The 16,192-nt window shown below is 35.2% G+C and overlaps 1 protein-coding gene across 1 annotated transcript; it reads left to right on the top strand.

The window, feature by feature from the left end:
- The first annotated feature begins 5,336 nt into the window (after positions 1–5,336).
- Positions 5,337–7,875, top strand: LOC128166978 (actin, cytoplasmic-like). Its single transcript, XM_052832462.1, has 2 exons — positions 5,337–5,549; positions 6,717–7,875. The coding sequence occupies exons 1-2, from the start codon at positions 5,427–5,429 to the stop codon at positions 7,719–7,721; spliced, it is 1,128 nt and encodes a 375-aa protein (XP_052688422.1). The 5' UTR covers positions 5,337–5,426; the 3' UTR covers positions 7,722–7,875.
- The last annotated feature ends 8,317 nt before the right edge of the window (positions 7,876–16,192 follow it).

Here is a 16,192-nt window from a genome sequence, read left to right as displayed (position 1 = left end):
TTGATTTTTTTTTTTGCACATGTACCCGCTTATATGTGTTGTTAGTGGAAAATTATTTTTACCTTATATAGTATTTCGATAAATCTCTCTCTCTCTCTCTCTCTCTCTCTCTCTCTCTCTCTCTCTCTCTCTCTCTCTCTCTCTCTCTCTCTCCCTCTGTGCCTACGTCGTTTTCTATAAAATGCTCGATTCAGCATATATATATTGACAGACGTTAGAATTATTATTTTTTAATTCATTTTAATTTTTGTTCCTGGGCCTCATTTTCACGATAAAGTTCCAGTGCAATACATATTTTATTTATGATAAAAAATAATTAAAAACCTCCATCATATATTAAATATATAATATTACATAGGCTCCAGAGGCGGATCCAGCAATTTGGAAAAGGGGGGGTTCCAATTAATGATAATCAATACGTGCAAAATTCATTATTTTTCAACAAACAAGGCCTTTTGAACGTTTTCCATGCGTAAATTTAATTAACAGTTATCTCGTCAATATCTACATGTATTTCATACCTATCTTAATATCAGAGTGCACTGCATTTATTAAGCGTTTTGGGTTCGGTAAGGAAGATTTGCACAATTTCTAGCCTTAGAAAAAAAACAATAAGTCTCCAGCAATGAGAACGTGCGTCTATGCTTAATAGAAAGAAACACTAAAAACAAAAAAAACAAAATGATTCAGACTTATTACGACAAGCTATTATAAATATGAATTTTTTGGTAATTTTTTTTCATGTCTTTGATGTTTAAATTCTGAACTATTTATCGATTTTGATTTCTATTGATTGCATTCTTAAATAAAGGTCTAAATGATAGGATATGACAAAAAATGGGGATACTTTATCTGCTGAATAGATTGTACATGTGTAATACAATGGTACAAGCAATAGTCCTCCCAGGGAACTTGATGTGACCTCTGTAATGGTGTGCAACATCACCTGGCACTAGTACAGATGCGATCATATTCAAGAAAGTTGTGAAAAGTTCTGCATTTATATAATGGTTTACATATAAACCCCTTACACGGTATTTTTATAACGTAATTTCCTATTCTTGGGGGGGGGGGGAGGCTTCGTTTGTGATTCAGGTATTAAGGTAGCTAGCATTCCAGAAAAATAGCATAACCCGCATAAGAAATTCTTTAAATGAGCAATTTTAAAAGCATTTATTTGAAATAATTAAAGTATTATGGTATAAATGGGAAAAATTGCCTTTAAATAGGTATTACAAGTTTTCCAAATAATTCATATGTCCCAGAGAAAGGGGGGGTTCCGACCCCCGGAACACCCCCCCCCCCCCCCTCTGGATCCGCCAATGGGCCCGAATGTATTGTTAGCAAATTAAAATAACTTTTAGAATTAAGTGACACACATTTGTAAATTATTGATGAAGGCGATGTTAATTTCATTCTCGTGTACATCTTTTCACATAAAATCATATGTGCAATAAATGCAAATAACATGAATAGATTTAGGTCTCCACAAAAAATTTATTCGTAAGGTAATATACATTTTTTTTGAGTGTCAAAGATACACTCAACAAAGAGTTAAACTTTTTAATCAATTCAATGACATTAGCGTTCCTTTTCATATTAACTATATTCTTTATGGTAGTTCTGACTTTTCATACAACTTAAAATGTAAAATTGTTTCTTATGTTCATAGTTATATTATAGCTTCTAAGCGTTTTTCACTTTTTTTTTTCCGATGGGCTGGATCATGACACCAATATTCTATGTCTGTCTGTCGGTATGAATGAATGAGGTGATGGGTTTATAAATGTAGGAATGAATGTGTTCATGTATATGCTAAACAGCAAATTAGCTTACAATTTACCATCATAGGACAAAAGTCAAGCTTATTATTTATTATCCAATTATTCTTTGTCTTGTATACGAAAATTTCAATAATATATCACTCTGTAAACTGGTAAATTATACTACATACTATATACTATATTCTATGATTATTTTATAACACCACTTCTTGACGTTGTATTTTGGAGAGGGTTTATAAAGGCTTTGCCTGTTGCCTAATCCATTTGATTACTCAATAAAATATGTTTAAATTAAAAATTTATTCGCTAAAAGTAATGGTATTTATTTTGTAATTAAACAACACATAAAAACTTAGTCGGAAATAGTCGTGACGTTTTCCTCGCTCTTTTTTTAAAATGATTTTGATATTTTTGAAAAGCCAGGAAAACTTCAAATAATTCAGACCAATAAAAACTGAACTAGCGAAACGATCTCAGAAATTAGAAATCGTTTACTTGGTATGCTGACAACAAGTCGATACGAACTTAAATGTTCTTTTTGTGATGATTGCGCAGATAATGGTCAGTGAAAACAAAATTAGTCATAAACCATGATATTTGAATTGTTATATAGTCTATAGATATGTAACAAGACATCTCCATTATGATTTGTGCCCCCCCCCCCCAAAAAAAAAATCTTTATGTATGGTGACATATTCTGATCAGAACTTGTATTCGGTAAACATTTTCTAATCAAAGTACATAAGCTGGGTAAGTTTTAACGATTTTGATTACTAGTATAAGAAACGGAGTTTTACAAAATTATAAATGGTTAATATCTAAACAATAAAATGCTTTCTTTTGTGATTCATGCGGGATATGAAGGTGGAGACATTGCAGAAAAATACAAAACCCGCGGGTTCCGTAATTTTTTTTCTGCAATGATCGCTGAATTAACGATAAGTTTCCGTAAGATATGGCATGTCAAACGTTGCAATATTAGATCTTTTCCATTTGTATTGTATAAATATTCATTTGTAGTGTATGCTTTTCTATTTGTATTGTATAATTTTCCATTCTTATTCTATAATTTTCATTTGTATTCTATAATTTCCCCATTTGTATTGTATAATTTTTCATTTGTGATGTATAATTATAGAATATACAAATAGAAAATGATACAATACAAATGAAAAATTATACAATACCCATCACAAAAGGTCTTTATTCCAGAAATAAGGGTTGGTTAATTCTTATTGTAGTATCTGAAATATTAAGCTCACTTGAGCTTAATGCTTAAGTTAGCTTTTCTGATCGCTTTTTGTCTGGCGTCCGTCTGTCCGCCCGTCTGTAGACTTCTTTACATATATGTATTCGACTTCCTCTGCAGAACCTCATGGTTAATTTCATCACAACTTGGCACAAAGCGTCATTGGACGAAGGGGATTCAAGTTTGTTAAATTGAAGGACAACGCCAACTTTCAAGGGGAGATATAGCTAAAGATTTTTGAAAATTTGTTTGTATTTTTCAAAAGCCTCCTCTCAAAAAAAATTTGGCCAGAAAAGCTGAAACTTGTGTGGGAGCATCCTCAAGTAGAGTAGATTCAGGATTGTTCAAATAATGATCTCTGGGGGTAGGCTGCGGCCAAAATGAGGGATCGAATTCTTTCAACGGAATATAATGAAAAAAATATTTTTCTCAGACACCGATCGGCCAGAAAAGCCGAATCTTGTGTGTGAGAGCCTTCTCATTTAGGTAAGATTCAAGTTTGTTCAAATTATGATCCCTGGGGGTAGGGTGGGACCACGGGGGGGGGGGGGGTTTAAATTTTTTTCAATGAAAAGTGTAGAGAAAAATCTTTAAAAATCCACCGATCGGCCAGAAAAACTAAAACATCCTAATGTTTGGTAGATTCAAGTTTGTTCAAATCATGATTCCCAGGGATGAGGTGGGACCACGGGATGGGGTGGGGGCAAATTTTTACAAAGGGGTATATAGAGAAAAATCTTTAAAAAAACTCCCTCTTAGAAACCGATAGGCCAGAAAAGCTGAAAGTTCTGTGGAAGCATCTTTACGTAGGGTAGATTTAAGTTTGTTCTAATTTTGTTCTTCGTTTGTTATAATCCCCAGGGGAAATTTTTATTTATTTTTTTTATTTTGGGGGAGGGGGTTATCGAACTTTTACATCAGGAATAAATAGAGAAAAATCTTGAAACTTTAAAAAAAAAACAATTTGCGAAGGCAAACTTAGATAGACTATTAGTGTAGATTCAAATTCGTCAAAATCATAATCTTCAGACCGAGTAGGGTTGGGCCACATGACTGAGGAGGGATCCAAATTTAAAAAGAAAAACATTTTAACGAGGCCGAGTACAGAACGAGTACGCACGCTTTCGCGCAGCGTTTCATTTGTATTGTGACGTCATATTTCTGCTTGATTGACGCCATGGCGTGATAGTTTCAACTGCAGATATTCAGCGAAATTTGTTGAAAATAGCTCGTTTGATGCGTAAAATTGATATCATATTGTGGAATAAACATAAATGTCTCGAAGTAAAAGCTATATTTGGGCTCGGGTCGAAAATGTGAAGAGGGTTCAGCAAGCCTGGCCCTCTGTCACGTTTTCTTAACCCGCCTAAATATAGCTTAATTGATATATTTCAAGATAGTAACCATGAATTTTATATAATGACCCTTAATAAGTGATGTTAAATATTTATTTTTTACTTAAATATGTCTGGATGTTTTAATAATACTATAAAGATCACCATTTCCGCCTTTATCAAATAAAAAATAGCCATTAGTTGACAAATCTGGGAAATTGTGCATACAAAAAACAACTTTGATAAGACCCCTGGAACAAACCAGGAGGTAAAAGGTTTTTTTTTATTTGACCATTTGATGCCTTTTAGCAATAACTTTAATATGTAGAACAGAAAAACAAATCCCTAGGGCAGAAGTTTAAAAAAAATATAAAAAATGTGCAAAATTGATACATTTCAAGCGAAATCCCATAGGGTCCTATGTTAAAAATTAACAAACTTTGATATGACCCCTTAAACAAACGGTGTGGTAAATGTCTTAGTTTTTTTTATCTAAAAATAATAATTATATCAGTAGAAATCCATGTAAAAAATTTCATTCAAATATCTAGGGCAGAACAAATTAGACCCGGCCTCGTTAAATTATTCACAAAAACTCAAATGTTGTAATATACGTTTTGTTTTTTTATATCCACGCATTTTGATAGGTTGTTGATTCTTCAAAGTTATTCACGTAAATCGCTAACGGGGCCGGGTTATGTTTTTTTCTGCAATGTCGCTACCTTCATATCACATATGAATCATTACATCTTCCCAAGGTTTCTCATCAGCAACCCTTTGACGTGGGAAGATGGAATCACCAAAGAAAACATTTTATTGTTTAAATGTGCATTGTTTACTCAACAAAACAGAGTTACGCACCTTTGACTTTCTAAAGTTCAAGCGCGGTGCTATTTGAATTGACCATATTTGGGAGTGCATCCCAGCCATCAGTATTTCCTTATAAGGAGGTATTGGAATTAAAAAGTCCCCGGATGGACACGTGGTCTCTTCCATTTTGCTCAAGCATTCGAACGCACAAGACTGAATTTAGGCTACAGTTTCATTTTCATCTAAAACATGAGTGACGAAGTTGCTGCGATTGTTATTGATAATGGATCAGGAATGTGCAAAGCTGGATTTGCCGGTGATGATGCTCCTCGAGCTGTTTTTCCATCCATTGTTGGGCGTCCAAGACATCAGGTATCTATAGGCCATATTACAGGGGTTGTAGGTTTTTTTTTATAACAATAAAGCCAGAAATCTTGCTTTACTGACTGAACCATAACTGGCATAAGCTTTGCGTAACTCATAGCTGATTAGCTCATGGTTTGGTCAATTTAGTGGTATTTTTTGACTTTGTTTTAAATTGCTTACTTAACTCCTTTGATCCTATGCGCGATTGAAAACAAAAATAACTTGAGTTCAAAGTTATTATAGTTTTACTCTGTAATTGATTATTTGTTTATTTGTGGGATGGTGGATCACTGCACTTTCTAAACTTTTGCCGACCTTTACTTTGACCTATAAGCCTAATATAGAAAAAAAGAAAACTATAATTTTATAATATAGTATATGCACCTTAAACATAAATACACAAGACTATTGGACTATGCATAATGTACAGTTTTCTATATCAAACATCTGAATTTTCTAAAAAGACCCCCTTCACCAGGGCTCTAAATCCGCGTATGTTATCTTTCGATGTTGCACGTGTCCCCGCTGAACATTGCTGTCGTGAACATGGCTGAAATATAGATCTACGTGTAACGTTATAACGTTAATGTTTAATTTCACTTTAATTTCTGATTGACCTTCTTGGTTATGCATATTATATAATATGAGAAATAATATTATAGTTATGCCAGGCACGTTGCATGCGTTGGGGGGGGGGGTGATTTTTCTGAAGTAAATATTTGAGTGCCCTCCCCTTTTTTTGAAAAAAGGGGGGGGGGGGTGGTGGGCATGTAAAAAAAATATAAGGAAATTAACAGAATATCAATAAACAAAATATAAGTTTTTGGTACTTTGCACTCTTTTCCGATAAGTCTGTCCACTTCAAATGAATTTTCACTATCGTGAATCATGTACCATTTAACAAGACTCGAAATAAGAAATAAGAATCATTCTCTGAATATTATAAGGTGATCAAATCCGGTCAGGCGTGATCAAATTTATCAAAGTCCTTCCTTAGTATGACAAAAATTAAACCTGATCTTGCAACATCGATGTTCATATAAATGCAACTGCTTGAGGATAGCTGTTAAAATACATGAACATTTTTATTAAATTTTTAATTTTTGATAAACGTAACGCGACACCGCTTCAGCGGCTTGTATTGTATTAATGAAATGTTCCATCTGATTTCAGGGTGTGATGGTCGGTATGGGCCAGAAGGACAGCTATGTGGGAGACGAAGCCCAGAGCAAACGAGGTATCCTTACTCTGCGGTACCCCATTGAACACGGAATCGTCACCAACTGGGACGACATGGAAAAAATATGGCACCACACCTTCTATAACGAGTTGCGGGTGGCACCGGAAGAGCACCCAGCGCTACTGACCGAAGCACCGCTGAACCCCAAAGCCAATCGGGAGAAGATGACGCAGATCATGTTCGAGACCTTCAACTCCCCGGCCATGTACGTGGGTATCCAGGCCGTCCTGTCTCTGTACGCCTCGGGAAGGACCACGGGGATCGTCATGGACTCTGGGGACGGGGTCTCCCACACCGTGCCCATCTACGAGGGGTACGCCCTGCCCCACGCCATCCTACGTTTGGACTTGGCTGGACGAGATTTGACTGGATACCTGGTGAAAATTCTGACGGAGCGCGGGTACTCTTTCACAACGACAGCCGAGAGGGAAATCGTCCGCGACATCAAGGAAAAGCTATGTTACGTGGCTCTGGACTTTGAGCAAGAAATGGTGACCGCTGCCTCGACTTCGTCCTTGGAGAAAAGCTATGAGCTTCCCGACGGACAAGTCATCACCATTGGCAACGAGAGATTCCGCTGTCCGGAGGCTTTCTACCAGCCAGCGTTCTTGGGAATGGAAGCATCAGGAATCCACGAGACGGCTTATAACTCCATTATGAAGTGTGACGTCGACATCAGACGAGACCTGTACGCCAACACGGTGCTTTCCGGCGGGTCCACCATGTTCCCGGGAATGGCCGACCGCATGCAGAAGGAGATGACCGCGCTAGCCCCCAGCACCATGAAGATCAAAATCATCGCTCCCCCCGAGAGGAAGTACTCCGTCTGGATCGGCGGATCCATTCTTTCCTCCCTCTCCACCTTCCAGCAGATGTGGATCAGCAAACAGGAGTATGACGAGAGTGGACCCAGCGTCGTTCACAGGAAGTGTTTCTAAGTGACTGTGTCTAAGGCAGACTGTAATTCATTGGTAGCTTGTTTCATTGTGATTATATGTTCGTTAAAACCAATGTATTATATCCTTGTGATTGTGTTGTAAACTTGTCAATGCATGCATCAAACGAAAGATATTAAAAGAAATTAAAATGGTACCTTGTTTTCTCTCAATGAAGCTTGGATGATTGGGTCTTTTTCATGAAAGTGTTTTGGGCAATAATAATTTACAGAAGTCTGTTAACCGGATAGCAAAAAAACAATTCTCTATACTCGCGTATCTAGAGATAGGATGAGGGATTCACTCAAGTTATTTTTTTCCCTCTTGTCTAAGGAGGCTGGGTGGTCAACAAATTAACCACCATTTACTTTAATTTATTTAAATGGCTTGTTAAACAGCTACATAAACTATAACTAAGTAAAGAAAATTCGATTGTTTTCTCACAAGGACATCTTAATATAGAGCTCCTCTGTTTAAGGAAATTTATTAGGTCTAAAAATGGCCATGACCATCCAGCCCTCTTGAAATTTATTCCGTCTGACATTTGTTTTGGGGGGGGGGGGGGGGGGATTCCCAATCCACGCCTGACACGACACTTGAGTAAAGTACATTATAATTGAAATATTTTCACCGGTTTAGAATTTTCAAATTTAACAATATTCTAAAATAAACAGAAAAGAAATTGCTTTTAAAAATATTTGGAGAGGTAAAAGTTGAAAAACCCCGAGCGGGATTCGAACTTATGACCTACAGATTCATAGTAAATCCTATAACCCACTGCGCTAGCCTGTTAGGTGACCTTCATGGGAAAGAACTACTTTTAAAATAATTACACTTGGTTTTATTGTTTTTTTTTTCGATAAACAATCACAACATGGAAGTGTCCCATACCACCATAAATATTTCCTAAATATCACAGTTTGAACCATTCAAAATCTACACTATCTGAGGATGTTTGCTTAATAATATCACAAATTATAGCATTGAAGTTCTTGAAAAGATCTTTTATACATTTTTTTTATTATATATGAATGATTGAACTTGAACCTTTTTCGGTGCCCAAGTATTGCCCTAGGGGTCATGATTTGAAAAATCTACACTATCTGAGGATGCTTGAATAGTTATCACACAAATTGTAGCATTGTAGTTCCTGATAAGACTACTTAAAACATTTTTCGTATATGTTTCCATGTTCAATTTCAAACTCCTTTTTGTGCCCATATATTGGCCCGGGGTGTTATGGTTTTTACAATATATTTAGAATCTTCGGTATAAATACAAGCTTTCATATCAAAGGGGCATGGTCACGATTTTGGTCAAATTCTATTTTTCTGTTTTTATTATTTACAATGCTTTAGATATACATTTCTAATGATGAAATGAAATTTGAGAGCCAGTCATTAGTTTATAAGCAAGATACAGAGCTCACAGTTCTTTGATATGTAAACAAGGCTCGTGCCCTGGTTTTGTTTACATAGGTTCAATTTACTAGTAAAAAAATCTTTTTCAAGCTGATTTGTCTATCTTCTTATTCATCTTAAGCATAAATAAACAGTTCATAACGTTTAACACATTCATTTAAGGCCTAGAATTGGACTTTTCACTTCCACATTCAAAACGTAAACAAAAGCATTGTTTACATAGTAAAGAACTGTGAGCTCTGTAACTCGCTTGTAACTCAATGAATGACACTCAAATTTTGGTTGCATATTAAAAATGCCTTACTTAAGCACTGTAAACGTTAAATTCGGAAAAATAATTTTTGACAAAAATCGTGACCATGCCCCTTTAAATACAGCAAAACTCGGACATAACAAATACGAATGTAGCGACTTTACTGCTATAACGAATTCTTATTCATGTCCTGGCACGTTTTCAATAAAAACTAGTAAAAAATTTGCTGTAGATAACGAACACGGCTATATATTTACATCTATCAAGTATTCCTGTTTTTCTTATGGAAACTTATAGTTAAATCATTTAAACAATAAAATGCTTTCTTTGTTGATTCATTCGGGATATGAAGGTAGTGACATTGAAGAAAAAATACATAACCCGCGTTAGCGGGTAATGTAAAATTTTTCTGCAATGATCACAACCTTCATTACCGGAATGAATCATCAAAGAAAGCATTTTATTGTTTATATTAACATCTATCTTTAAGCTAATCGATAAATTGATTAGGAAAAGTAAGTAAAATTCACTAAATTACTGTTGATGTACGTAAGTAAGTTAGCTAAAAGAAACAGCCAAATCATCTCCTGTGAGACTTTGAGTCTGACATCGGCATGATTATTTCGTGCAGTCCGTGATTTTTCCTAGGTCGCTATAGGGTTGGACCAATCGATAAACAGGGCGTGTCGATATCTGTCCTGTCATTTTCTTGTCAGCTTCAGCCGCTGTAGATTTCGACCAATCGATAAATGGGGCGTGTAGATTTCATTCTGCCTGTTTCTATAAAGCTATGAATTAACTTCAAGTTTCCGTAAGAAATAGAGGGATTACTACTTGGGAGATGTAAATATAGCTCTATAGAAACATCTAGACTGAAATCTACACGCCCCGTTTATCGATTGTTCGAAATCGTCAACGGCTGAAACTGACAAGAAATTGACAGGACTGAAAATGACACGCCCTGTTAATCGATTGGTCAAAGCCAACAGCGACCTAAGAAAAACCACGGACTGCACGAAATAATCATGATGATGTCAGACTCAGTCTCACAGGAGACGATTTGGTTTCTTTTAGCTAACGTCAGAAAAAAATTACATAACCCGCTAACGTGAGTTATGTATTTTTTCTGCAATGTTGCTACCTTCATATCCCGAATGAATCCCCAAAGAAAGCATTTTCTTGTTTAAAATGAAGCAATTTTAAGGGCTGATTCTCCGAACGCCTACTGCCCAATTATCATTATTCAATTATACTGGGCAATTATGGGGCCTTCTAAAGGGGCACAGGTAAACTTTACCTGTGTTTCCTTAAATGAAAAATAATATAACAGTTTGTAATTTTTGTTAAATTTTGAATGTCTTTATAATTAAAATTGTTGCATAAATAAAAAGAAAACATTGAATCAATTTTAATATATTTATTTAATTTATTAGCACTACATATAATTTAAAACAATAAAATAATGTTTTAAAATTGCAGAACATTTTATATACAGTTTTCTTTTTATTTCGACACATAGCACTATTTTATAACAAACTCATAAATACATGGTTGTCTAAAACATAAATAACAATTCAAAATGACATTAAGTTTTAAAAAGTATAATTCATACCAGTATATATACAATATTTACACATATACTAGTATGGGCACGGAGTCTGTCATAATGTCTTTTCTCTTTCACTGTCACTATGTCAATGTCCTAAATAAAGAAGTTCCGAAGCTGAATCTGCGTAGGTCATAAGGTCGATGATCCCGTCTTGGTATCGCTCCTTCAGGGTCTGCAGTCTCCTCTTGATGTTCGCGTACTTCTTTGTTTCTGGATCTGTAGAATTTCTTTGCCGTTCTGGGTGTCCTTGAAGATCTTGATGACAGTGTAGATGTTTGGGTGCGCGTGTAGGGCCATCCTCTTCAGCTTCCCGTGCCATGCTTTTAAGTTGTTATTGGTCCGTGGTCCATTGGTTCCGAAATGATTCCAAATAAGTCTGTCACCATTCACCCACTGTTCTGTCACATAGTCTGTAAAGGTCTCTCTCACTTCCGTAAGGTCGGCTTCATCGCGGTCTTCCAGGACCACACGTCTTCGATGCTGTCTAGAGGAACTAGGGGTAGGACGGCTGCTCTTCTTATCAGTTTCTTCACGTTCATTTATTTATTCAAAGCTTGGACAAACTTGTTGAAGAAAGTGATTTTTTATCATAATTTTATCTCAGTCATAATTTAGATAATCATCATTTAAAATCTCTGATTTTAATTTATACCTTAAGAAATAATGTTTTATTCTTATTTTGTTAAGATGTAAGTTTAAAAATGAAGAAAAATATTTAATTTTAATTTTTTTTTTTTAATGATTATTTTATTTCAGTGAAACATTTAGGTTATTAAAAAAAATATGGTATTTTTAATATAATGTCAGGTACATGCAGCCATTAGCACTATTTTTTGCATCTTTTTTTTAAATTAAAAATAAGACAATGTCGTCTACCTGTGAACGAAAGTATATACAGGTAAAGTCTACCTGTGTCACAAAGTATATACAGGTAAAGTCTACCTGTGTCCCCTTAGAGGGCCCCATAATTGCCTTGACCAATTATTATTTTTAATTGAGGAGTAGGCGTTCGGAGAACACACCATTTTAAGACCCCCGCTGGCAAAATTTTAACGTATTTTATCAATTATTAAACGAATATTTTCCATTACAAATTTCGCTGAAGATAAGTCATATATAAATACGTGGGTTGTTAGAAAAGTTCGCGGACAAGTTCGATTGTGAGCTGATTATTCGCATGATGCCAGCAAAACTTTTCATATTTAATATTGACGTATTTTCTAAGAAATATATTTCAAAATGCACCTTAAAAAATTACAGATTAATTTTTTTGATAAGATATGATTCATGGAGCATGTCAGTTTTTGATTGTTTTATATTTTGTACGCATTTTTCCTTATTAAGAAAATGTACAGTTTAAGCGCATAGAAATAAACGACATTTCACATGAGATCACAATAAGTTATGAAGGTCATTTTGTGAAAGTTTCAATTAAATTGAAGAATGTCTGACCGTTTTATCGCCAAATATGGACGACTAACGCTTGAAATATGAGTCAACAAGAGGCCCATGGGCCACATCGCTCACCTGAGGAACAATAGGTATGATAAAATCAGCTTAATGGAGTCATAATACAAACTATCTGGACAATGTACAATAATACATGTAGATCCTGTATAAATAAAATCCATTTTCCCCTGGACATTCTTATGTTTATAATCATTAGTCCCTTTTCTAACAGGATGATTTTATAGTCATATCATATGTTGAGTATTGCAGTTCTCAAAAAGATCCTTAACAATAGTTTATATATGGGATATAAACGTACATCAAACTCTGAACCTTCTCGTGAGGCCTAAGAATTGTCCTGGGGCCAAAGTCTTAACAATTGTAAAGAATCATCTAGCTGATTAGTTTCTGAGAAGATTTTTAAAGATCTACCCTATATATTCCTTTGTTAAACTTTGACCCCCCCCCCCATTGTGGCCCCACCCTACCCCTGGGGATCACGATTTTCACAACCTTGAATCTACACTACCTGAGGATGCTTTCACACAAGTTTCAGCTTTCCTAGCTGATTAGTTTCTGAGAAGTAGATTTTTAATGGTTTACTATGTTTATTCCTATGTAAAACATCGACCTCCCATTGTGGCCCAAACCTACCCCCAGGGGTCATGATTTTCACAACCTTGAATCTACACTACCTGAGGATGCTTCCACACAAGTTTCAGCTTTCCTGGCTGAGAAAAGAAGATTTTTAAAGATTTACTTTATATAATCATATGTTAAACTTCGACCCCCCATTGTAGCCCCAACCTACCCCCAGGGGTTATTATTTTCACATCCTTGAATTTACACTACCTGAGGATGCATCCACACAAGTGTCAGCTTTTTCTGACCGATTAGTTTCTGAGAAGAAGATTTTTAAAGATTTACTGTATATATTCCTATGTAAAACTTCGATCTCCCATTGTGGCCCCACCCTTCCCCCGGGGGTCATGATTTTCACAACTATGAATGTACATTACCTGATAATGCTTTCACACAAGTTTCAGCTTTCATGTCTGATTAGTTTCTGAGAAGAAGATTTTTAAAGATTTACTCTATATATTTATTTGTTAAACTTCGACCCCCCCCCACCCCCCATTGTGGCCCCACCCTCAGGTGAGCTTTAAAGGTTAAGTTTACAATACAATAATTGTTAAAGTTGGTTTCTGGAAGAACAGACTTTGAAAATTTTCTTAATAAATATTGACAATTTCTTTACTTTTTTAATCTTTAGTTTTTAAGATCTGTGTACAAACATAGAATTGTGAGCAAATCTCTGTATCTTGCTTATAAATCGAAGCGTAACACTCAAATATGGTTAGTAAATAGAAATTGTAAACAATTAAACACAAGAAACATGCACTATAACAAATAAAGAACACAATTTATTTTTTCGAAATGAATCATATATATATATATACCTAGATATTTCCGTCAGCGATATCAAACTCTATTTAAACTGAATAAACTCGAGAAAATGCCGAGCGACTCAATAAAACCTATTGCATTGTAATCTACCATTACGCAAAAGATAATGCCGAATTACCGATAGAATGAATTGTATTTCAGTACTTTTTTGATACATCAGATTTTGCTTAATTTGCGCAGGTAAACAGTTAACTGTTTGATTTACCGAAGTATCTGTTTGATTTGATACGTAAAAATCACGAAATACAGACGATAGTCTCCAAGTTACAAAGCATAAATAATGAAAACGAAACAAAAATCAGAACAAGCTAACACCAACGTCATGTGTGAAAACTGTCAACGCATTGAAATATTTAGCCTCAATTTACTTCACAAAATCGGCACCAATATATTTTGCATGTTTCAAAAATTTCCCTTCATACGCGAACTGTTGCATAACAAGCAAATTCATCATAGTCAGGTCGACCCTTTTTCGTATAATGTCATAGCTGCTTTAAACAAAGAGCCTCGTTTAGAAGTATGGAATACGAGTTTTGGTAAAATGGGTATGCAAACCCGGGCCGTGGCAAAATAAAAGCCGGGGCAGATCGGCAATCGTCAGTTCCAAATACGCATTATTTTGCGGCATATTTACAGCGAATACAAATATTACTGGTCCATCAAATATCCTGAAATTTTAATGAGATTGGCAGATTAATAACTGCCAATCTTTTGTTTTGCCCAGGCCAAGTCTTGCCTACCCATTTTACCGGATGCCGAACGCGAAGCTGAAACACGCCTTTCCTTTAATTATTAATTTCGTAATAACTCAGATTTGAAACAGAATTAGACCTTAATTTTTGCAATTTATATTTTCCTTCCCATAAGGATAATTTATGCTAAACTACGTTGAATTGAAATCAGTAGTTCTTGAGAAGAAGATTTTTAAAAATGCACCCCCCTTTTTCTACAGTTTCAAGGTTTTCTCCGCTTTGAATACAGATCGGACTTTTATTTCTGCAATTTATATTCGCCATCCCTTAAGGATGCTTTGTGCCAAATTTGGTTGAAATTGGATAAGCGGTTTTAGAGAAGAAGTTCAAAATGTAAAAAGTTTACAGACGGACGGACGGACGGACGGACAGACAGACGGACAGACGGACGACGGACAAAATGTGATCAGAATAGCTCACTTGAGCTTTCAGCTCAGGTGAGCTAAAAAAGTCAACGTTCATGGACACCTTGGAGCACCGGTCCGTCATTTGATTCTTTGTGCACACAGAAAAATCTCCAATGGAGAATTAAAGGTTCTTAGATGCTGCTATTTTTATAGGACAAAGGTTTACAATTGGAACCTCAATTGAAATTGAAGGTTTAAAAATGAAAATACTAATATATTGAGCTCTTGCAGCACCCCGACCTCCATACAGCCCGGATCTTGCACCTATGGATTTCGCTATATTTCCTTATCTTAAGTCGAAACTGCGTGGACATAGATTTTCGGACCTAAATTACCTATGATATGACACAAATGACATTATACAAAAATTTGACAAATAATGGTGTAAACATGCCTTTTATAAATGGGTTAATGGCATGAAACTAAAATGGTTTGTGAACTAAAAGGTGTTTACTTTGAAAAAGAGTGACATGTTTAAATTGCCTTTCAGTAGTTTGACGTCACCTGACGTCGTGGAAATATGACATGGTGCTCCGTAAACCCTATTCATGCAAAATAAAAATCGCTGTATCGTTTGAAAACAAGTTCAAAATCATGATTTTTTGCACACTTATTTTCAATTGGTAGTCATTTAATAGAACATAGGCCATCCTACAAAGTACACAGTAATTTTGCCGTAAATCACTTTGTCCGCGTACTTTTCTAACAATCCTCATAGAAGTCAAATTCAAATAATACAGAATTAAAAAAAAAATTAAATTGATATTTCTTAACAAGATTTTTATAAGACCCACACCCTTTTTTCACCGTTTCATTATCATCATTTATAGTAAACAAGTTATTTATATTGCAGTTAGAACAAATCTTAACTTAATTCATGCCAAAGTTTCTAGGAAAAGCATGCCTTTCTCTCTTAATTGATACTCCATCCTCTAACCCAGAAATGCACAATCAATTAATGGAACAACATCTTCACCTTTTAAACTCTCCTCACATGCTTTCAATTGCAAAAAGAAAATTTTGTCAAGCGTATTCCTATCTCAATAATATCCAAATACATGTACATTGTATACCTTTCTCAACTTTTCATGTAAAAATTACTACGTAACAAACATG

The sequence above is a fragment of the Crassostrea angulata genome, chromosome 10 (genome assembly GCF_025612915.1).
Source record: "Crassostrea angulata isolate pt1a10 chromosome 10, ASM2561291v2, whole genome shotgun sequence".
Taxonomy (NCBI): Eukaryota; Metazoa; Mollusca; class Bivalvia; order Ostreida; family Ostreidae; genus Magallana; species Magallana angulata.
Note: the sequence above shows the minus strand (reverse complement) of the source record. Positions and strands in the feature narration are given on the sequence as shown.